The 24,789-nt window shown below is 42.1% G+C and overlaps 1 protein-coding gene and 1 pseudogene across 3 annotated transcripts in view; one reads left to right on the top strand and one right to left on the bottom strand.

Moving 5' to 3' along the window:
• The first annotated feature begins 372 nt into the window (after positions 1-372).
• Positions 373-24,789, top strand: part of SNX24 (sorting nexin 24) — a 162,662-nt gene continuing 138,245 nt past the window's right edge. Inside the window, exon 1 of one of the 3 annotated variants that reach the window (XM_073802447.1) lies at positions 373-687. In XM_073802447.1, the coding sequence (XP_073658548.1) occupies positions 628-687 (60 nt within the window). In that variant the 5' untranslated portion in view covers positions 373-627. The remainder of the gene's footprint in view (positions 688-24,789) is intronic. The other 2 variants (XM_073802448.1, XM_019940899.3) reach the window with 2 other exon arrangements.
• On the bottom strand, positions 22,151-23,783 carry LOC117311542 (SNW domain-containing protein 1 pseudogene; annotated as a pseudogene).

Below are 24,789 nucleotides of genomic sequence, written 5' to 3' on the forward strand. Positions count from 1 at the left end.
GCATCATTCCCAAGTTCGATGGCTAACTCAGAAGGAGACGCTCACCCTGGAATCGAAGGGAAACAGTTAAGTCTTGGTAGAAGTAGTGCAGGGTTCGCTGCTGTTCGTGCCAGCCGAGTGTTAAGGCGAAAATTCAACCAACAAAAAGCAAAATGAAGAGGCTCCATGCTTTTCTACTCCTTGCTGTCTGACGATCTGTTAAGGGTGGTGTCTTGCAAATTGCAAGCCCAGCGCACGCTCGAACCTCAAGGGCAGGGAGCGTCGGGGTGCGGCCCTGTCCCCGGCGCGGTGGCGCGCACACCCCTTTTCTGCAGACTCACAGGTTTCCAGGCCCCGCCTCCTCCGGGCCCAGCTGATCTCTGCCGCCCTTTGGGCCTGAAACCCAGGAGCCCAGAGCCACACGCCCTCGGCTCCCGGCCCCCGGCCCGCCCAGAGAGCGGCGGGCTACAGAGTCCCCACGCCCTCGGCTGCCGGCCCTCGGGCTCCCGCCCCTGGCCCGCTCCGCGCACTCTCTGGGTCCCGCGGGCTCCGGGAAGGGAGGTGGGGCGGCTGGGCCGGGGGCGGGGCGGCGGCCGCGGCCGTGAGCCCGCCCCGCGCTCGCCCTCCGCTTGGCCGGCTGGCGCGACCATGGAGGTCTACATCCCGTCCTTTCGCTACGAGGAGAGTGACCTGGAGCGGGGATACACGGTAGGCGCCGGCCGCGGCGGGACAGTGCTCCGCGAGCCAGGCCTGCGGCTGCTGAGTCCGGAAGGTTCCTCCGGCAGCCGCCGCCCCTGCGCGGGGTTGAGGGGTGGGGTCCCTTCGCTCCCCTCCCTTTCCCTCCCTCCCCGGGCCCACTGGGAAGGCTGCGCCCCGGCGCGGGTGTCAAGGAAACAGGAGCCCCCTCCCTGGCGCGGCGGCGGCGGCGGGCGCTCGGGGTGCCCCGGTTTGGTCCCTTCCCCCTCCCTGCCCGGCTCCCGGCCTCTGGCTAGGAGCGCCGGGAGTCGTATCCTCGGACGCGGCGCTCGCCATTCTCCCCGCCGCCAGCCCTCTGGAGCTCGGGATGGGCTGCGTTCGTTTCTGGCACAGCTGCTCCTCTGTCCAGACAGAAGTGTCTTTGCGGGCGGGTTGATGTTGGTTTCCAAGTTACGTAGGTATTCATTCAGATGGAAAATACGCTAATTAAAAAAAATCATCATTTGTAGAATTTATTAGCCAAAGCAAACACATGTGTTGCTTTTAGATGATTCCCCAAGTTTTGTTGTTTTTTCTCGTTATGCAGTGCCATGAAATGGCAAAAATCAGGTACTCACTGAGCACCTGTTCCATACCTAGGACTGTGGTCTCTGAAGAATGAGAAACAGGATCCCTGCTTTCAAGAGTGGAGGAGTGGCAGGGAGGGCAGAGACCAGGGCCTGGAACCTTTGGGTAATAAGTTTAGTAAATGAACTGTAGGTAGTTGATTTCCCAGCGAACTTAGACATCTTCATCTAGGCAGTCATTGCTAGAGGGAGAAATGCCTCAGCCTGGGATAGACTTTGGAAAATTTTATTTCCATTTAAAGAACAGGTAGGCTTTGGGGAAAATTGCACAGGGCACTCTAAAGGATTGTTATTTTATTCACTTATTCACTTGTTATTTAATTCACCCACTTGCTAAACTCCAGTTACATTAGTTTGGCAGAGAAGTATTTTAATCTTTTCTCTAAAGATTCTTGGGTTTTGGTGACAACTTATTTGGAACCTTGTGTTTTCATAGCGAGGATTAAATCACTCTCAAAGGAATTTTTAGAATTAAGAGTAGTGATGGAAAAAAAAAAATCCAAGGAGTATGTGGGTTTCTAGAATTAAGTAGACTACTGGGTCCACGTATCACAAAACAAGTTCTCAAAGTGCCTTCCCTTGGGGGGAGGGGGGGACTTCAACCAAGGAAGAGCTGAGCTCCCTGGCTGTTATTTAGATAAATAAATGAGTTATGAAATTGATTAAATATACTGTATCTTCAAAAAAAGGGGGTGGAGGAATGAACTTAAATTTGAACCTATTCAAGTCTTTTTCCTTAAGCCTAAAACCTTGGTGGTCTTTCCTTCTTTCAGGTGTCTCACCTCTCCCATCAGCATCAACAGTCATGGAGGGCTTTCCATCTTTAGGGCATTCTTTTAGCACCTGGAGATAAACAGGCTGCTTGTCAGGGGCCTTGGTCTCAGTAATCCAAGCAAAAAGTTAATTACCTCCCCAAATAAGCACTTCGGTGGATCAGAATGGTTGGTTTTTTCTATTAGAGTGCCTGTGTTTTAACCCAAGTTTTCCTGTTTCTTTCTATTACTTGTGTTATGGCCAGCCATATGCCACACTCCAGGTTTTGAATTAAACTGATTTGGAAGGAGCCTTTTTCTTGGTAAACTTGGTAGGTAGAAGATTGCTTATGTGAGGAGAGTTTGTGTGCTTTTTGAAAATTTACTTAAAAAAAAATCCTAATTTATGTAGGTTGGTAACCATTTGTTAAGATACTTCTGCGAGTGATTTTTTTCCTTTGTGAGTTTGTGAAGCAGATACTTTCTACCCTTGGCCAGCAGTTTTGGAATTGTACAGCAGTTTATTCATTCAGCAAACATTAACTGAGTGCCTGCTATGTGTCTGTATTCCGGGTGCTGGGAAGGTAGCATCGAATAATATTTCATCTTTTTAGAAAAACCCAGAATTTAAAAATATCTTCTCAGTTCCCTAAATAAGAAACTGGTAAAATAATGTATACTTTAGTGTAAAAAAGTACCTTTTTACTTTAGTGATTGTGTTCCAAATTTAGGAAATATTAAACTGCATTCTAACAAATTCAGTGACAGGAAATTTAAAGTACAGGATGATTTTTCCTCCTTCTTGTCCCATGCCCTTAGGGATAACGCATAGGGATGCTTTCTTAGAGACTTTCCCCCCCTATGCTATGAAACCATGTTTGTTTCTTTTTTAGAATAAATAGCAGGATTTCACTATAACTGTCATTGTACAGCTTATGTATATCTTTCTGTGCCAATACGGATAGGTCTGTCTCCTTCTTACTGGTAGCGAAGGGATCTTCTGCAGAAGGAATGCACCGTAATTTGTTTACACAGATCTCTGTTGGTGGCCATTGACATTTGCTTCTAGTTTTTGGCAACTATGCCAAATGTTGAAATAAGATATCCCTGTACATGCTTTTTATGCCTACTACTAGGATTTCTGTAGAACATTAACTAGAAGTGGTATTTCTGGGCCTTCTAAGTTTTTATCAGTATTGCTCAATTGTTATTCAAAAAGCTTGTACGAAGTTATGCTTTATGTATGAAGTAATTTACCTTTAAAGAGTGAATGTTTGCCCTTTGAACATTTAAACATTTACCGTGGGCCTGCACTGTGTTAGGTGGGGAATTGAAAGGTGGAAGGATGTTGTTGCTGTCCTTAGGGACTCTCAGCCCGTGCAGCAGGGGTCAGGTGGGGAAGGGTTAGAGTGCTCTGTTGTCAGCTGGAGTCCTGAGGAGGAACAGGGCGGTTCAGCCCTGCCTTAGGGTGGTGTGCTCTGGGTGGGGGTGGGGGGGAGGAGGGGTGCTCAGGAATGCTGACATTTGAAATCTGATGAGAATTTTGCTGGGATTGTGAATTACAGAAAGAGGAAGTGCAGGGCAAAATTTCATCTCAGGAAGAAGGCATGTTAAACTCCCAGATTCACCAAAAAACAAACCACACCAAACAAAAAAAGGGCCACTTCTAAATCATTTTAGTTTACAAAGAAGCAGGAAAGGATATTGTAACAAAATGCAGGTGAACCCTTCCCACCCTACCCCTATCCCCCATAGTGTATTTGTTTGATATCTGTTTCCCTGCTAGGCTGTAAGCTCCTTGAGGCTAGGACAGTGTCACTCTCCTTGTATCCTTGGAGATACAAGGATATCTGTATCCTTGTACAGGGCTTATCACATAGTGAAAATTCACTACATGCGTGCTGAATAAATAATGAATGAGTCTTCTAATAGGAGAAGAAAGTCAGAAGCACAGTGATCCTGAGGCGTGAAGCAGCTCAGTGAGTTGGACTGGGGTTGTGCAGTGATTCCCGACAGAGAGAGGTGTGGAGAGACCAGATGGCTAGCCTTGAGAGCTATAAAGGGGTGTGGACTTCAGCTTCAGACAGTGGGAAGTGGCTGGAGTTTTAAGGAAGGAAGTAACATGATTAGCTTTGCATTTAGAAAGATGACCCTGGAGCATTAATCACGTAGGAGATGCAAAATGACCAGAAAGGAGAGGATGAGAGCTGAACTAAGGCAACTGGGAAAGGAAAGGGGAGGACTTACAGGAACCTCCAGGGTCTGGTGACCAGATGTGAGGCAGCAGGGTGACTCCCGCGAGTACTGGGTGCCAGTGACCAAAAAAAGAACTGACATGTGGGCAGTTTCATTTGGGGGCCTGCTGAGTTTTTTGTGGCAGATGAGGCTATTTCATTTTGGAGTTCAGGATACATAGAGAGGTCTGGGTGAGGGGTGTGAGGCAGGAAGAGAAAGAACAGTATGTGCTTTATAAGAAGGAAAATGCTAGATATGGCTCACTGGCCTTGTCAGGTGAGGATGGAGAACAGTCCACTGGATATGAAAGGAAGCAGGTCCTGGGTGCCAGTATAGGTTAGTATTTATATTTTCCATTTTCAGATAACATGGTTGGTAAAAACAAAAGAAAACTAGAATTACCATTCATGTAACACCATAAAAGTGTGAAGGTATTAGATTTCATTTTCCATAGCTGTAAATATCGAGGCATTCAATTAGATAGATTTTCAAGTCCATTGTTTTTTTGGTTTTTTTTTTTTTTTTGCGGTACGCGGGCCTCTCACTGCTGTGGCCTCTTCCGTTGTGGAGCACAGGCTCCGGACGCGCAGGCTCAGCGGCCATGGCTCACGGGCCCAGCCGCTCCGCGGCATGTGGGACCTTCCGGACCGGGGCACGAACCCGTGTCCCCTCCATCGGCAGGCGGACTCTCAACCACTGCACCACCACGGAAGCCCTTCAAGTCCATTTTAACTGTATGTGTGTGACTGAGTGTGTTGTGTTTATATAAATACATCTTTTTCTTGAGATCTGGACTCTTTCACTGATTTACTTTATATCATGCTTTTCAATAGATAAGGCAGCTCCATATATACATGATCATAATATTGAGATATATGCAGGGATAATTATCAGTTTAATATTTTCTGGATTAAAATACACAAATAGAACAATATAATGAACCACCATTTACCCATTACTCACCTTCAATATTTTACAGTACTTATTTCGTTCACCACCCTTCATTCTTCCATTAAAAAAAAAAAATTCTGGAGTATTTTAAAGCAAATCCAAAATAAAATTTCACCTGTAAATATTTTACTGTGAATATCTGACAGGCAAAGACCTTTTAAAGAAACATAACCAAAATGTAAATACTACCACAAGGTTAGCAAAACCTTAATATCATCCCAATTCTTAGTTGTTTTTGTTGTTTTTAACATAACCGTAGTGCTCATGTTGCCTTGGAATTAACAGTGGTCTGTGGGAAATATTATTATTGCCATTTTATATTTGTGAGAATGACACGTAAGATCAAGGGGGCCTGGCCACTTCCACTCTCTGTTTACTTTCATCCTCAGAGTCGCTTCCACCTGGTGACAAAATGGTAACATATTGCAGATTAAAAAAAAAAATCGTATTCTACAAAATCCAGAGGAAGAGAGGGTGTTTCTTCAGAGCAAGGGCACTTTTCTTCCTTCATATCTCGTTATCCCTAGTTAGTTCCTCAACCAATGCAGTTGCCAGAGGAATTCTGTGTGCTGATTGGCTGCCTTCACCATGATTCGTGTAATCACTGTGGCAAGGATAAGTTAACCAGACGGAGTGAAAATAGTTAGGGGGCATCCCTGGAGCTAGGAATGAGGTCAGTCCATTCCTGCCACCTAACCCTGTAGACACCTCAGCGGGAGAAGTTCAGAAGGATGGCAAGACCACAGTGCCCACAACGATTATCTTCCAGTCACCCTTTATAAGCATCTATGATGCAGGAGGCCTTTGTGTGACAAGGACATAGCTGGCACAGTGCCTCACACGTGGTAAACTCACAGCATAGGCAAACATTAAACGTGTGTTGAGTGATTAAGTCAAGCATGTGTAAGATATGTTCCTTACCCTTAAAGACAAGAAATACAGTTTGAAAATATTCTTGAACATTAACAAACAGAATGCTACATTCACTTGAAAATCAAAAATTTTACAAGAGGATTGAATTTTGCAGATACGGTGCTTAGAAATTGATCTATTCTTTTAAAATAAACTTTTGATTTTGAAATCATTTTAGATTTGCAGAAAAGTTGCAAAATTAGTACCAACTGTTCCGTATACCCCCTCACCCAGTTCCGCTGTTACCATCATCCATTACCATGGTAACGTCAAAATAAGGAAACCAGCATTGGTAACTTGTTATTAACTAAGCTCCAGACTTTTTGGATTTCACCAATTTTTCCACTAACGTGCTTTTTCTGTTCCAGTATCTCATCCAGGATACCACATTGTATTTAGTTTCATCTGCTTTGATGTGATACTAAGTAGTCCAAGTTGTAGTACACTGTCTCTCAAAAATGAGACAGGCATGTTATTAGATATGAACCTGTACAGATTAAATCAAATTTTGATTATTTCAGTTGCTTCCTTGGAAAGTTTTGCCACTTGGCAAAATCCTATTTATAATATTATACCAGTTTATGACAGAAGCTGACACAGCCTCACAATGAAAAGCACAGGCTGTGGATGGACTCATGCTGTCTGCCTCATCTTGCCTGCAGCATTTAGCCTGAAGCCAGACTTTGGGCAAGCTACTTAATCTTCCTGTGTCTTATTTTCCTCATCTGTAAAAGAGGATACTAGTACAGACATACCTCAGAGATATTTCGAGTTCAGTTCCAGACCACTGCTTATTGCAATAAAGCGAGTCACACAAATTTTTTGGTTTCCCAGAGCTATAAAAGTTATGTTTACACTATACTGTAGTCTATTAAGTGAGCAGTCTCATTATGTCTAAAAAACATTTACATTGCTTAATTAAAAAATACCTTATTGGGGCTTCCCTGGTGGCACAGTGGTTGAGAGTCCGCCTGCCGATGCAGGGGACGCGGGTTCGTGTCCCAGTCCGGGAAGATCCCACGTGCCGCGGAGCGGCTGGGCCCGTGAGCCATGGCCGCTGGGCCTGCGCATCCGGAGCCTGTGCTCCGCAACGGGAGAGGCCACAACAGTGAGAGGCCCATGTACCGCAAAAAAACAAACAAACAAACAAAAAAAAACCTTATTGCTAAAAGATGCAAACCATCATCAGAGCCTTCAGTGAGTTGTAATCTTTATACTGGCGGAGAGTCTTGCCTTGACGTTGATGTCTGCTGACTGATCAGGGTGATAGTTGCCGAAGGTTGTGGTGCTGTGTCTATTTCTTAAAATAAGACAACGGTGAAATTTGCTGCACTGATGGACTCTTCCTTTCATAAGTGGTTTCTCTGCAGCATGCAATGCTGTTTGATAGCATTTTACCCACAGAACTTCTTTCAAAATTGGAGTCAGTCCTCTCACACCCTGTTGCTGCTTTATCATCTCAGTTTATGTTATATTCTAAATCTGTTGTTGTCATTTCAACAATCTTCACCAGTAGATTCCATCTTAAGAAACCACTTTCTTTGCTCATAAGAAGCAACTCCTCATCCATTGACGTTTCATCATGAGATTGCAGCAATTCAGTTGCATCTTCAGGCTCCACTTCTAGTTCTAGTTCTCTTGCTGTTTCTAACGCATCTGCAGTGAACTCCTCCACTGAAGTCTTGGACCTCTCAAAGTCATCCATGAAGGGTTGGAATCAACTTCTTCCAAACATCTGGTAATGTTGATATTTTGACCTCTTCCCATGAATCATGAATGTCCTTAATGGCATGTAGAATGGTGAATCCGTTTCAGAAGGTTTTCAATTTACTTTGCCTTGATCCATCAGAGGAATCACTATCTGTGGCAGCTATAGCCTTCTGAAATGTATTTCTTAAGAAATAAGACTTGAATTTTGAAACTACTCCTTAATCCATGGCACAGGCTATGGACAGATGTTGTCTTAGCAGGCATGAAAACAATATGAATCTCGTTGTACATCTTCATCAGAGCTTTTGGGTGACTAGGTGCAGTGTCAATGACTAGTCATATTTTGAAAGGAATTTTTTTTTTCTGAGCAGTAGGTCTCAACAGTGGGCTTAAAATATTCAGTAAGCCATGTTGTCAACAGATGTGCTGTCATCTAGGCTTTGATATTCCATTTAGAGAGCACAGGCAGAGTAGATTTAGCATAATTCTTAAGGGCCCTAGGATTTTTGGAATGGTGAATGAGCACTGGCTTTAGCTTCAGTCACCAGCTGCATTAGCCCCTAACAAGAGAGTCAGCTTGTCCTTTGAAGCCAGGCATTGACTCCTCTAGCTATGAAAAGTCCTAGATGACATCTTCCAAGAAAAGGCTGTTGCATCTACATTGAAAAATCTGTTGTGTAGCGTAGCCACCTTCACTCATTATCTTAGCTAGATCTTCTGGATAACTTGCTGCAGATTTCTACGTCACCACTTGCTGCTTCACCTTGCACTCTGATGTTATGGAGATGGCTTCTTTCCTTAAACCTCATGAACCAAACTCTGCCAGCTTCAGACTTTTATTCTGCAGCTGCCTCACCTCTCTCAGCCTTCACAGAATTGAAGAGAGTTAGGGACTTGTTTGGATTAGGCTTTGGCTTAAGAGAAGGTTGTGGCTGGTTTGATCTTCTATCCAGACCACTAAATCTTTCTCCACATCAGCAATAAGACTGTTTCACTTTTTACCATTCATGTGTTCACTGCAGTAGCGCTTTTAATTTCCTTGAGGAACTTGTCCATTCACAACTTGGTTAACTGTTTGGTGCAAGAGGTCTAGCTTTTAGCTTATCTTGGCTTTCAGCATGCCTTCTTCACTAAGCTTAATCATTTCTAGTTTTTGATTTAAAGTGAGAGATGTGCGACTCTTCCTTTCATTTGAACACTTAGAGGCCAATGTAGTGTTATTAATTGGCCTAATTTCAATATTGTTGTGTCTCAGGGAATAGGGAGGCCCAAGGAGAAGGAGAGAGATGGTGAGTGGTCAGTTTGTGGAGCAGTCAGAACACACACAACGTCTATTGATTAAATTTGCTGTCTTATATGGACACAGTTTCTGGTGCCCCAAAACAATTACGATAGTAACATCAAAGATCAGTAATCACAAGATCACCATAACAAACATAATAATAATGGAAAAGTTGGAAATATTGCAAGAATTACCAAAATGTTACAGAGACATGAAGTGAACAAATGCTGTTGGAAAAATGGTGCTAATAGACTTGTTCCACGTAGGGTTGCCACAAACCTTCAATTTGTAAGAAATGCAACATCTGCAAAGTGTAATAAAGTGAAGTGCAATAAAATGAGGTCTGCCTGTAACTACCTTATAGGATGGTTTAAGGATGAAGTGAGAGAATCCTTACAAAGTGCAAGGAATGGTGTCTCTAGTTATGTTCGTGATTTATTCGTATTATTTCAAGTGGGGACTGCCTTGAAGTTTACTTTTTCTTTTTTAAGTTCTGTAACGTGAATTAATAATGTAAACCAAAGTCCAGGATAAATATTTGTGCTATGTAAGATAAACTCTTTGCAGAGACTTTGAAGTACTACAGAAGCAACGATTACATTTAACCAACTTGTATTCTTATTACAACTTTCGTCAGTTCAATTCAGGTTTAGTTTTCTAGCCCTATTTACTACATATTTTTTTCCTTCCAGATCACAGAGACTAGTATGTTTATATAAATGATTGGGATGTATTATAGCGGGCATGGAGATACATATTTCCCACCTTCTCCATTCTCTTCCATCCCCCACTGCATCTCTCCAAAACAAGCAAACCATTGGGTTCATACCTTGTATTCTTATGCTAGTTTTCCAGGTACTCATTCAGGTTTTTAATGCAATTTCCTGTTATTTTGCTTTGTATTTGTCTGTTCTGTTTTAAGTTTCAATTGTTGTCTTGCTCACCCTCCCTTTTAAAAGTAATCACTTATTATGGAAAATTTCAACATCTCCAGCACTGGAGGGAATAGTGACCTTTTTACTCAGCTTTTTTTTTTTTTTAAATTTTTAAAAATTTATTTATTTTTGGCTGCATTGGGTCTTCGTTGATGCGCTGGCTTTCTCTAGTTGTGGCGAGCAGGGGCTACTCTTTGTTGCTGTACGCAGGCTTCTCACTGTGGTGGCTTCTCTTGCTTCAGAGCACGGGCTCTAGGTGCGCGGGCTTAGTAGCTGGGGTGAGTGGGCTCAGTAGTTGTGGGCTCTAGAGCACAGGCTCAGTAGTTGTGGCTCATGGGCTTAGTTGCTCCGAGGCATGTGGGATCTTCCCGGACCAGGGATCGAACCCGTGTCCCCTGAATTGGCAGGTGGATTCTTAACCACTGCGCCACCAGGGAAGCCCTTTACTCAGCTTTAAAAATGATAAACTCATGGCCAGTTTTGTCTCCTACTCTTTCCCACTGCTCCTTGCACAGCCTCCCCAAGATTTCATTTTGAAGGAAACCTCAGACCTGTCAGTGAATATTTTCAGTGTGTATGTGTAAAAAATAAAGATTCCCCTTTTAAAAAACAATCACTATCAGATTATTTAAAAATAAGCCATAATTCATCAATATTGTAAATATCAATCCATTTTTACATTTCCTTAATTTTCCCATTCATGTTCTTTTTTTTTTAATGCAGCTTGTTTGAATTGGGATTGAAACTAGGTCTATAGAATGTGATTGCTTAATATATCTTTTTTAATCTATAGGTTCTTTTTCTACCTCTCTCCCTTGCTTTTTTTTTTTTAACAATTATTTTGTTGTATAAACTGTGACATTTGTCTCATAGAGTTTCCCACACTGGATTTTGCTGATTACATTCCTGTCATTACATCCTTGTCATGTGTAATATAAAAATATTAACACATTTTTCTGTTCCTTACGTGGTAAAAAGGTAGAGGCTTGGTCATTTTCAGATTTGATTTGTGATGCTAGCAGCCCTCAAAGAACATTGCCTATTAATATTATCAATATTAATCAATTAATTAGTATTAATTAATGTTAATTAATAAGGAATCTATTAATTCATTAGTGGTTGCTTAGCATTGATATACTAATTTTATCATTCTCTCTTCATTTATTGGCTTGAATACATGTATAAAGAAGGAACTTTGCCTCATAAATTAGTTACTCTGAAGCTTAGTTTTTATAGGAAAGGCAGGATAAATGCTTGATTCTTTCTCTTATTATTTATTTGTCAACATTATGGATTGGTTGCCTCCAAAGATCACAAACTAAAAGTGATCATAGAGGCTTTCTTTTAAAAATTAGCACTGTTATGAATTTATGTATATTAGCATGTTTTATGTAGTTCAGTCCACTGCCTTTGTCATTCTTATATACTTTTTGTCCCGTCTTTGGTCATTTTCAAGTTTGGCTTTTTCAAGTTAGGTGCTGTGTCTGGTTACCTTTAGTGGGAAATGAGTTAGAGACCATGATCTGGGCACGGGGTATATATAGTCGGCTTTCCGGATCTGTGGGTTTCACACCCATTCAACCAACCTAAACCTTTTCACAGTTCATGGAATCGGCAGATGCCAAGCACACGGATATGGAGAGCGGACTGTATTTACTGTACAGTGTCCTTTTTTGTAAAGGACTTGCACATCCACAGAGTTTGGGGCTCCTGGAACTCATCCCCCACAGATTCCAAGGGACGACCGCATTTGTGGAGGTCTCTAGATCTTTTCTGTGGTCAAGGAAGGAATTTATTTTCTTAGTTTCTTGTGTCTTCAACTGTGTCTCCTTTCTCCCACACTGAAAATCTCAGTACAGTTGTCCCTCGTTATCTGTGGCCCATTGATTGGTTCCAGGATCCGCTCTGCGTACCCAAATCCCAGGACGCTCAAGTCCCGTGATCGGCCCTCCACATCTGCGGGATCTGCATCTCTGATAACACCAACTAGCTACCCGGTCTCATTTTATTTTGTATTCATAGGGATTTTTTAAAAATTAGTTTTGTTTTGTACTTGTGTAAAGTATCTACTGCATCAGGTTTATCTGCGGAAATCTAACTTCTGTTTATGTCCTATTCACCATTTCCTTCCTCTGCCATTAATGGCCATTAAGAAAAAAAGTTATGGTTTATCCTTATATTACAAATATATATACACAAATACAAATATGCTTGTTCCTCTACTCCTTTTCTTAGATTAAACAGTAATACATTAAAACATTTTCTTCCACCTGCTTTTTTTTTACATAACAGTATATCCTGGCGATGACTACATGGGCAGACGCAGAGATGCTGCATTCTTTTCTATAGCTCTTTGCTCTCCATCGTTGGCTGCAGTCAATAGCCTTGTCCATATGTCTTTTTGTATTTTTGTCAGTGTATCTTTAAAATAGATTCCTAGCAGTGGGTTACGAGATCAAAAGGTAAATGCATATTTCATTTGGCCAGGCATTGTCAAATTCCCTTCCTTGAATGGTGCAATTTTGCACTCCCACAGCAGTTAATGAGAGTTCTGGTTTCCTCACAAACTTGCCAGTTGAGCATGTTGTCAGGCTTTTGGATTTTTGCCAATCTGATAGGTGAATGGTGGTATCTGAATGTAGATTCCATGTAGTTTGCTGGCTAAATTCTGATGACTGGATTGGGCATATTTGAAACATTCTGTGATCCCCTTCTAGTTGCCCCCCCCCCTTTTTTTGAAGGGAGTGTTGTGGGTATTTTAAATATGCTACTGTGCTCTTGTTGATTTTTATTAAAAACGCAGATTACTCAGGTTTTCACTTAAAAATTTTTATTCTAAGGAAGAACCAATATGTGGGTTGAGTCTCACCATCTGCCTTTTCTTAGTTCTTTGAGTTTAGATAAATTTAGGAATTTAGAAATTGCTTTAGAAACCGTGAGCTTCTCTCTCTTATACACCCTCCCCGTTCTCTTCACCTTGCCAGTGGAACTTAATCTTATTTTCAAAATTACACAAGCCCAGCAGAGCAACAATTCATTCTCGTGATTATTACGTGCCTCCTTTCTTGCAGGCATTGCACTGGTACTGTGGGTGCAGGGCAGCTGACATGAGAGCTTGTTCTGGAAGGATGAGTGGCAGTTTGCCAGTTTGAGAAAGGGAGGACGATGATTTCAGGTTCAAGGAAGGGCCTTGGGAAGGGTGAGAAGCCTGGATAGTGGGTAGGTGGTGGGGTGGGACTGGAGTTTGAAGGTTGGGTTGAGTGGTTTAGTGGGACTGTAGATCCCCAGGTAGAATTTTGTCCTGGAAGCTCTACAAGTAATGAGAGTGTTTGTTTGTTTGTTTGTTTTTAAGAGGAGAGAAATATCAGAGGTACAAATGACCAAAAATATATGACAAGATAGTTAGTATCGCTAGTAATTAAGGAAGGGCAAAGTTGAAACCAAGTTTTTAAAAACTTTGATAGGCGAAGTGAAAAAGATTGATAAAAACCAGTACTGATGAAAATGGGGGTGAGGGGAGACGGTTCTTTACTGTCTGTTGCTGAGACTTTCCTACTGTTGGTGAGACTATAACTTGGAGAATCTGTTTTGGAGGTCAGTTTGACAATATTTATTAAATAAAATATTTATATAACCCTTTGACCCAGGCTTCCCACTTTTTGGTCTGTATCCATGAATGCACAAGGATATATATGTAAAGTTATTCGTTGTAGCGTTGTTGATAATACCAAGAGAAAATGGAAACAGATGACTCATTTGTTAAATAAATATTTAACAAATATTTACTGACTACCTACTGAGTGGCAGGCAGTAATCCACCTGTTTGGGATATAGCAATGAACAAAACAGGCAAAGGTCTCTCTTCAAGGAGAGTCAGTCGACAGTTTCTACCCTCAAGAAGCTTACATTTTAGTTGGATGGGTGGAGAAGGGCAGAAATAAACATGATAATTAAATTATATAATATCTCAGATAGTGATAAGTGCTGAGTAAAATAAACAAGGGAAGGGGGATAAAGAGTGCCGGGGGGAGCATCAGAGAAGCCCTCTCTGGGGAAGTGACATTGGAACAGAGCCCTGAAGGAGGTGAGGGGTGAGTCATGAGGTTATCTAGGGAACCTTGTCTAGGCAGCAGGAACAGTGTGTGCAAAGGGCATGAGATAGGAATGTGCCCAGTGTGTTTTAGATGTAGAAAGGAATCCAGTGAGGTTGGACTGGAGTCAGAGAATAGGGGGTAATAGGGGATGAGGTCATAGGTAGTGTGATGGGGGCAGATAATGTGAGGTAAGGTGGTGGTTTGGGCAGTGCATAGCCAGTAGGTCTGGGAAGGAGGGATAAGGCTTATTCTGAGAGAAGGGAAGCAGAGGAATGATTTGATTCACCAAGTATGTATTGATTACTAACCACATGATCAGTGTAGTGGCACTCTTCTAGATGCTGAGGACACAGTAGCAGAGAAAACAGTTGGAAATCCCCGTCCTTACATGTTAGTTACATGAGTTAACTTTGAAAAGAATCAGTCTCATTTCAGTGTGGAAAATAAACTATAGGAGGGTCAGGTACAGGCTGGAAGCTCAGTTAGGAAGCTATTGTAGTAGCCTACATAAAAGATGATGATGGCTTAGAACAGTTCTGTAGGTGAAAGTGGTGGAAGATGGATGGATTCTGGACAGATTTTGATGATGGAGCTGACAGGATTCACTGATGGATTAGATATGGAGTGTGAGAAAAAATGAGGAACGGAATGACTCCAAGATATTTAGCTTGAGCAAATGGAGGAATGGTGGCACTGTTTACTGAAATGTGGATGAATTTGGGTAGAGCACATTTTGGGGGAAAGATCAGAAGTCCTGTTTTTTGACCTGCTTAATTTGAAATGTTTGACCAGATATCTGGGCATCTTGTGGGTCAGTCAAATTGACATATAAAATTAACCATTCCAAGTCCACCCCTTACCAACTTGGCACCCATGTGCATCTCCTTAAACCATACTTAATCTCCAAATAAAGATGACAGTAAGGTCATAATTCTGCCTCACATGATACAACTATCCTGTATACGACTAAAACACTCTAACCCCTTACCCAGAAGATGAGTTAAGGTCCTTGAGTCAGGACTTCCTGAAACTTAAATACTATGATGTGAAGTTAACAATACTTAAATACTCCTGTAGAAAGTCAGTGCATCTTTTTTTTATTATTATTATTTTTATTTTTGCGGTACGCGGGCCTCTCACTGCTGTGGCCTCTCCCGTTGTGGAGCACAGGCTCCAGACGCGCAGGCTCAGCAGCCATGGCTCACGGGCCCAGCCGCTTCGCAGCATGTGGGATCTTCCCAGACCGGGGCACGAACCTGTGTCCCCTGCATCAGCAGGCGGACTCTCAACCACTGCGCCACTAGGGAAGCCCTCCTTTTTGTTTTTGTTCAGATGAATATAACATGAGAAAACGAGCTTTTATATTTTATTATCTGATATTTATTTTAAACTATGGTTTAGTTCTCCCCGAAGTTGGAAAGTTTTCAAATACATACTTATGGAAGGTTTTTGTACTTCCATTTTTAAAAAGTGAGCATAGTGCAGGGAATAAAAATTTATAGAAATGGTCTGTTTTCCTTGTTTATTATTAGTGAACAATTAGATCTCACTGTTAGTAAAAATTGATGGCTGCAGCTTCCAAACTATTGAACTTGTACTAATAAATGCAACAGTTGTTCATAATTTGGTGGTAAATGACCTTTAAATGTAGATGTTTACGGAGGCTGTCCTTGGGGAACAATTTAACTTCCAAATGACACCCATGAGTACTTGTTATCATTTAAATATGCTTCCTTTTGTCAATAGCAGAATAACAAATACTGGTTAGATTTCTAATGTTGATTCAGATACCAGGAAACCTGCTGAATAAATTAGTGTACATTTGATTTATATTGACCAAAATTTTTTACATTGCTGTGTTACAGGTCAAGGTGACATGCATTTAAATGCATTGTAGAGCAGAGGTCATGCTTGACTGACATGAATGCTTACACTGTTTTTAATTAACTTTTAAATATTATCCTAAAATTCCTTCTCAAGTACCAATTGTTAGGTAGAGGATTGAAATTAACTTAGGATATTAGTGGAGACCTTATTTTGAAAGTCAATAATCTTTCCCATAAAAATTATTGGAGTAAATTATTGCTACATTTTATCTTATAATTTGTAGGGAAATCAGATCTGTTTTTTCCATCATAGACTCTGAATTCATTGTCTGTGGGTTTTCCATTGCCAGTTTTGCAGAAAAAATCTGAGATAGCATTGAAAACATTTTTCGAAGTAATGAACAAAGTCTTACCTAGTATAGGAAGTACTTTATCAAGCAAATGCATTTTTTTTAGTGCTAGGAACTTTTTCACTGATGATGTTGTGTGTGCCTGGAGGGAGGATAGTTTTCACGGTGAAAATGTAGATTAATCTTGTCAGCCATTCATTAGTAGTCCAAAATAGTATATGTTTTAGGGAAGCTTTAATCAACACCTTACTTGCCCTTTGAGAGAATATCTTCACAGTGAATGCTGCTTCTTTTGCATATAAATATTGTTGGATAAAAAGCATTTTGCTTCACTGTAGAATTTTTTTCACTTATGTCCCATGTAAGAAGGTTTACATAATTCAAAAGTTTAGAACTGAAATGTGCAAAGGTTTTTATTCTTCTCAACCATGCAGATTTGTTATTAATCAAAAAGTGTGCATTGGGAATTTCAGGATAACCTTCTGAGTTTTGCTTCTCAAGGAAAGGCAGCACAAAGCTCTTCTCTTTTACAACTTCTCATGTCAACTTTTACAGCTACCCTCTAGAGCAAACAGGATAGCAGCTCTGCCCACCTCCAGTGAATGGCAGAGTCCTGGGATGTCAGGTTAGTTTCAGCCACACTGTAGCTTTCTGCTCAGGTTCCAATGCCCAGAACAGCATCAACCCCATATGGTCCACGAGGTCAAAAAAAGTGACAGTGTTGAAAATGCCAGTGAGTGAGAAAAGGAAGTGGAGGTAATAAAACTGAAAGTGGTGAGAGAATAACCCATGTTGTATGTGTGTATGAGATGAATCATTCAATAGTAGGAACCATTCTGAAGGACTGAGGGGAGAGTCAGGCAGCATTTCCCATAAGTGGAAAGGCAGTTGTGACTGACAAATGGAAAGACTTTTAGGTGTCATCACCAGCCTCGGGAGAAGGCAGGGAGTCTGAGAAAAAGCCTAATCGTCGATGTGATGGTGCTGCTGGTGGATGACCCCTTGGGATGCCATCCAAATGAGGGATTGAACTTCTAGTGCAAATAATTAGCTGCTAACGCTGTGGTGCTCAGCTCTTGCTGCACCTTGGAATCACCTGGAGATCTTTATAAACTAGACACGACTGGGTCCTACCCTCAGACAGTCTAATGGTTCTGGAGTATGGGTTGAGCACTGGAATTTTTTTAAAAGTCTTTGGGTGATACTGATGAGCAGTAAAAGTTAAGAACTGCACTAAAAATATCCCCACGTGCTTGTGGAGATCATTAAGGGAGGTTACTTGCCCCAGCACATCTTCATAGGGTAAGTCAGTGGTTCTTAAGAGCACTTTCAGGCTCCATCCCCAGAGATTCTCAGGTGATTGGAGCCCAGGCTTTGGTAGGTTGAGCTCTTCAGGTGATTTTAATTTGTAGCTAAGCCTGCAAACTAAGGAGGTGGCTTACCCTGTTTTGAAAAAGATGCCCTGTAGAGTGTATATTTAGCATGAAGGAGATATGTCAGCTTTGTTTTAAAGCTTTGAAGGACTGATTTACATTCTGATTCAGCCAAAGTGCACCTAAGACTGAACACTTAAAACACTATTAGGTCTTTGGATCCATAAACAAACGAACTTAGAAAAAGCTTTCCTGATGTCAGCTAGTTTGAGGAACTTCTAAGGAGTGCCACTGGTAAGCTTTGGAGCCAGACAGACTTGGTACCACATTCTGGCTTGTAACTTCCCAGCAAGGCAACTTGTGCAAGTCATCACCCTCCCTCTGTTCCCTAAAGTGTTGACCTCAGTTTTCTCTCAAGGATCTCAAATTAAGTATCAGCCTCATAGTAAGAACTCTCTGACTGGGGCAGCTGTTGTTATTTCTAATCCTTCTAATTAAATTTTTGCCAATAGAGGTTAATATTTCATCATCTATTTTACCTTTCTTTCATCTAGTGTTAAATTTGTTTTCACCTTTGAGTAGTTTCATATTTAATTCACTGCTTTAAATGAATTATTGTTTTTTATGTTCTTAGATTTTTATTTATTTTATTGAAGTATAGTTGATTTACAATGTTGTGTTAGTTTCAGGTGTTACAGCACAGTGATTCAGGTATATATAAATATATATATTCTTTTTCAGGTATGTGTATATATATATATATTTTTTTTCTTTTTCAGATTCTTTTCCCTTATAGATTATTACAAAATATTGAGTATATCTATTTTATATATAGTAGTGTGTATATTTTAATCCCAAACTCCTAATTTATTCCCCTCCCCTTTCCCTCTTGGTAACCATGTTTGTTTTCTATGTCTGTGGATCTATTTCTGTTTTGTAAATAAGTTCATTTGTATCTTTTTAAATGAATTATTTTTAAAAAGCATTATAGCTGATTCACTTTGTTATACAGCAGAAACTAACACACCATTGTAAAGCAGTTATACTCCAATAAAGATGTAAAAAATTATACTGCAAAAAAAACTGTAAAAAAAAATAATAAAAGCATTATCAAAAGACCCTTGCAATGCTTTCAGATTAGAGAATGACATCTAAAGTGTGCTTATCACCTCATATGTAAAAACAAATGAAGAATGTTGATTATGTGGTTAAACAACCCATTGTTGACAACTGCTATTTATTTATTGATCACTGAGTGCTTAGATGAAATTCCAGCCACTCTTCTTCACTGTAGACTCCTAATAGTGTTCTCAGGTAAAACTTTGAATTGTTTTCCTCCTTTCTCCTGATATAAGCAGGTCGTTTTAGAAGAAGGCAGACAACCAAACCTAAATCTGTAAGTGTTTTAGCATATGGCTCTGGCCTGGCAGTGGGGCTGGGCCAATCCCCACCCAGACCCATTCTTGTGTGCTTTTATCTGAGCAGAAGTAGAACTTTTGACTTCTGACTCATCAGTGTTCAGGTTTAGGCAGGTTCAGATGACGGCAGTTTGAACGAATGTCACTATAACCTGGAGTTTTGTGTTAGAAGCTGTTTCTGCAGTCAGGGTTTGTTCCTTCAGTAAGTCCCGGTTTTAGAAAAGTTCTGTGGAGTTCATCTTTCTGTGACCTAGAGGATTCTAAATGCCTGGCTGTGGAGGCCGACAGTCTGCTTTATTGGAAGTTTAGCTCAGAGTTCACGTGATTAGGGTGAGTAAGTTCGTGTACTGGGTGCTGTGTAGGGCCCCAAGCAGGGCTGGCAGGGAGAGCCCGGCACAAGTACCAGGCGCAGGCCGGAGCCATGAGAGGTGGCAGTGGGTGAGGGCTGGGTGAAGGCATGGAGATGTGGAGTGTGAGGCACAATTTCATCAGCCCCAGTATTTACTTACATTCATTTATTCAGCCAATGGTTCTTTTTTTTTTCCTTGTGTTTGGCCACGTGGCTTGGGGGATCTTAGTTCCCAGACTAGGGATTGAACCCAGGCCCTCAGCAGTGAAAGCAGAGTCCTAACCACTGGACAGTCAGGGAATTACCCAACCAATGGTTCTTTTTTTCTTTTTTTTTTTTTTAATACATTTGTTTATTTATTTTTGGCTGCATTGGATCTTCATTGCTGCGCGCGGGCTTTCTCTAGTTGCAGCGAGCAGGGGCTACTCTTGGTTGCGGTGCACGGGCTTCTCATTACAGTGGCTTCTCTTGTTGTGGAGCACAAGCTCTAGGCGTGCGGACTTCAGTAGTTGTGGCAGGCGGGCTCAGTAGTTGTGGCTCGCGGGCCCTAGAGTGCAGGCTCAGTAGCTGTGACACATGCGCTTAGTTGCTCTGTGGCATGTGGGGTCTTCCCAGACCAGGGCTCGAACCTGTGTCCCCTGCACTGGCAGGCAGATTCTTGACCACTGTGCCACCAGGGAAGTCCTCAACCAATGGTTCTTGAAGGCCTGCAGTACACCAGGTGCTGTACTTGGCCCTAAGGTTGCCATCACTTTCAGCAGTTTCTTTCCAAGACCCTCAAGAAATCCCAGAACTCTCTTTCAGAAAGATTCTTCCTGTTTGTGAACACCATGTACACCTGAGCTATAGTTAAATCAACTAATCCTGTATTGCTCCATGGAGAGTTGAATGTATAAACACAGTTATGTTAACAAGCTTCAATATGAGCAAACTGTTAACTTCAGTTTTCTTATCTTTAAAACAGGTGAACGATGATAATACCTAACCATAAAGTCATTGCCAATATTAAATGGCATGAGGCATGTGAACTGCCTGGCAAGGGTCTGCCTCAGATTACGTTTAGTGCAAAAAGAGCTACCGCTGTAATTAGGCCTCTCTCTGCCTTCACAACCTTGGCTCAGTCCTTCTCTGAAGGCCAGGTACCAAAACACAGTCTAGAAGCCTGTGTGAAAGACAGCTGGGGGCGGGGTCTCCCAACAAGTTTCCTTGTTGCCTAACACATGGGGCAACCAGGGAGCATTAAATGGGTACGATGGTCCAAGGAGAGGGGAAAATTGATGTGCGTCCTTGGGTGCTGACAAGTGTCAGCGTGTTGTGCTTGTTCTGATACTGGCCCATGCAGCATTAGAGCCAGACTTTGTGAATCAGGCAGATGCTTATGTTTATTTTGTAACCTTGACCTCCTTGAGAGAACTTTCTGTGAGAAGGGAAGTAGCAACACTGTTGAAGAGTGGACCTTGGATGACACCCAGCCACTTCCTAACCATGTTTTTAACAGTCCCCAGTTGTTTAAATGCTTTGAGCCTTGGTTCTCATAAATAGGCATACTAGGAATGCTTTATATCCATTAGGGATTGTTTTAATCAAGTGAAATAATAGGTGTAAAGCCCTTAACACGTGGTTGGTTCTGTAGTAGTTAGTGTTGGCATTTGTTTCTAAGAATTTAAATCTTTATGTTGGATTTCTATAGAGAGTTCCCTAAGTTAGGCTTGTGTGGGATTCCTGATTTGAGTACATTGGATACTGTGAACCCCTCTCCTGTTCCTTCACTTTACCACCAAAGCAAAACAAAAACAACAAAAATAATGCGTCTCAAGTAAACATTTCATAGAAATTCCAGTATGGCAAAGCGATTTGGGGTTCATGAAGTTGAATTAGAGTTTGACCTGTGTTTATTTTATTCATGAACTGTTTAGGATTTTCTCATGTCCGGTAGACACACTCTGTCAAAACCAATTAATGATAAAGTTTTGCCAAATGCAGAATACAGTGCCATGAAAAAAGTTTACTTAGAACTCCAGAGAGCTTGAATATTATGACTTTATTTATTATTTTTTTTATACACATCAATGTGTACATGTCAATCCCAATCGCCCAATTCATCCCACCACCACCCCCCACCCCCCTGCCGCTTTCCCCCCTTGGTGTCCATATGTTTGTTCTCTACATCTGTGTATGACTTCATTTTTTTTTTTTTTTTTGTCTAAATGTTTTTATTGGAAACAGATAGTTGCACCAAGCAAGAGCGTACTTTCCCCACTCCAAATTAAAACAGCACAACAGGGGCAAACATTTGGCAGGACAGTTCCAATGTGTGAACATCCTTCTTTCTACGCACTGTGGTTGGGGTAACTTTATTTGTAAGCAGTCATTCTTAGACAAAATATTAACCCCAAAGTACTGATGTCACTTGAAAGGAAGTGGCCTTAATTTCATGTGTGGGGCAGTATGTTCTATAAATGCCAAAAGGTAGGAGAAGCACAAACACAACCCACTCTTTAAAAAAACTAAATCATTCAAAGTAGAATTTTTCCATCCCCCCACCCCTTCTCCTATAATAAAAAGTAGTGCTGGGCTCTGACACCCAGATTTAGTTTTTATCCTGGCCGTTTACAAAGTGTTCCCCCATATGACTTGCATCATTAGGGTTATGAATAATAGTTCATTCACTCTGCAGAAAGCATCTACTCCTTTCTCCCTTCTTGCCTCCGTGCTCATGTTCCTTGGGGGCGGCTGCTATCTGAGGGTCTCTTAGAGCCACCGTGCTGCTTGGCTTCTTCCAAAAATTTGTCCAAACCAAAAGGATCCTCCTCAAACTGAACTGGTCCTTCTCGGCCTCTTTGTCTACTGTCTGAACCAGGAAACTTATCGGGAAGAAATCTGTCAGTCTTTATTCTGGCTTCTAGGTCAGCACCATACATGTCCTTGTCCAGATTTTTACTGGGCCTGTAAATATTTGGGGCCATATCTTTACCACCTCTCCAGGCTTGATCATAAACATTGTAAATTTCATCTTCTCCACCTGCAAACCCACTGTCCATACCCTTGGATTGGTTGAAGAGCCTTTGGTCATACTGAACTTCATTGGAAGTCCAAGGATTGGGCACACCCAGAGCAATGACTTCACTGATACCTCGATTTTCATTTCTCTGCAGTTTCGACCTCTTATCTGGAGCTGCCCTGGAAGGATTCCGGTCATGCTGTCTCTCTTTTCGCCTGTCATGCTGGATTTCATCCCTCTCACGTGCCTCCCCATCCTCTTTTTCCACATGGGTTTTGATCCCAGCTCTTCTCTCCCTGGCTTTCTGGGCCATTTCTCTAAGTTTCTCTTCATGTTTCTCCTTTTCTTTTTGAGCCATCTTTCTCTCTACTTGAACATGCATTTCCACAGCTCCACGAGCCTTCCGATCAGTAATGTAGAGGGCTTCGGCCAGTTTTGCAAAACTTTCATAGATGTGAACTGTCTGCAGTCCTCTTCCATCAGCTGCCAGATGTTCATCTAATGGAATTGTATAACCCTTTGCATTTTTCCAGTTTGAAATACAGGGAGGAATCTTCCACTCTTCTTCTTCCTTCACGGTCATCTTTCAGCTAGGAGAGTGCATGACAGGTGCAGGAGGAGAAGGTGGTCCCCGGGGAATCTTCTTATTACTCTTGAACCTTGGAGGCTCCATCGGATCTTTCTGCATTTCTACCATTCGAATAACTCTCTGTTTAGCTCCAGAGTTGAACGCCGCTCCTTGTTGAGATGGTGTGTATCGGATATACTGAGGAGCGGCCAGTTTATCAGCTGCTGCTCGGACTGGCATGGCTGCAGCAACCTTCTGCGATACGGATTTTTCTAAGGCTACCCTTGTCTTTTCTGTTATCTCTTTAATGGCTTCTTCATCAGGTCTTTGCAGGTCTGGGTCATCTGCATTCATGACTTCTTTGGGAACCAGGTCAGTGTACTTGCTATAAATGACCTTGTCTTTTGACTGTCCCTGTCGAGCAGTTGCATCATACTTAATTTTTCCTTCAGCATGCACCTGAGTGGCCAGTGCATTTGACATTTTTCTCTTTCGTCCCATATCCAGGGGATACTGGGCCACATGGCTCTCTGGAAAAGCACCTCCACCTCCCAAATCCTCTAATAACCGAGGTATCCAGCCTTTCCGGTACCCGTATGGGGGAGGTTCTCTTCGGGAGGAGACCAGGGAGGTCTGTCGTGATCTCTGCGATCTTGCCTTTTCTTCAGCCTCAAGCTGGTCCTGAGATAGCTGAGTAGGTGCAGGCAAAAAGCTGGTGAGCGCCATCTCAGGACTTCATTTTTATGGGGGAAAAGTAGATGAGTCTTATGGATTGCCCATGCAAATATGCACTTCTAAAGAAGTCTTCTTTTAATATTTTGCCATCATTTGCTTGAGGCATACGCAGTCTAGGGGGAGTGCAGCAGGGCGGAAAGTGTCTGGGCTTGAAGGTAAGCCAGACCTGGGTTCTCACCTGGACAGGTGTCCTAATGACTCAGTCTCTTCGTTTGTAAGGCTGGGGGAATGCTGGCACTGAGAGTTGTGAAGATAAACATGTAACTGAGATAACAAATGAAAAGCACATACTATGGTGTTGGACATACACTAAAAAATCGTTGCTGTTACTATCCTGGATCTAAAAAACAGGAGGAGAATGATAGATTTCTTTATTGCGGCAGCACGTGAGAAGCACACGTTTTACCTTTTCTCGTGTCTTCTCTACCTCTGGCCTGGACATCCCTGCTGCTCCTGCTCAGTGCCACCTGCCCAGGGGTCCGAAGTCTCTTGGAGTCGACACTGCACAGGAGGAAGCTGTTTAGCCTGCCAGGTAGATTGCATGTCATAAGCCTTCTGTCCGGAGATTGTAATGAATCCGGCTGTGATTCTGGTGCGGTGAGAGGTGCAGTGTGCAGAGTTATTCTTGATGGGACCAAAGTGCCAGCAGCTCCAGTGACCAGGATTCCCCCTGAACCAGTTGGATCCGAAGGGCTCTGGTGTTGTTGCTGCCCAAGTGGTCCTGGTGGAGGGGCATCATGCTAGTACCTTTTGGAATGTTCCTGGGATTTGGAGGTCAGAGTTGGAAGCCATGCACCCGGTTCATTGGGGGTTGATTTAGGAAACCAAAAAGAGTTTTCCAGTATCGTTATTAAACCCTGGAGAGAAACTTGAAACAGAAACTCAGTACAAAGGATAGCCCATGGGAGAGTGAGTTTTGGTAATTGAAGGAAGTGTTTTGTAAGCTTGAATGTCCAGTAATGTGCAGAGTTAAAATATAGGAAACATTTTCATATTG

Source organism: Tursiops truncatus, chromosome 3, assembly GCF_011762595.2.
Source record: "Tursiops truncatus isolate mTurTru1 chromosome 3, mTurTru1.mat.Y, whole genome shotgun sequence".
Taxonomy (NCBI): Eukaryota; Metazoa; Chordata; class Mammalia; order Artiodactyla; family Delphinidae; genus Tursiops; species Tursiops truncatus.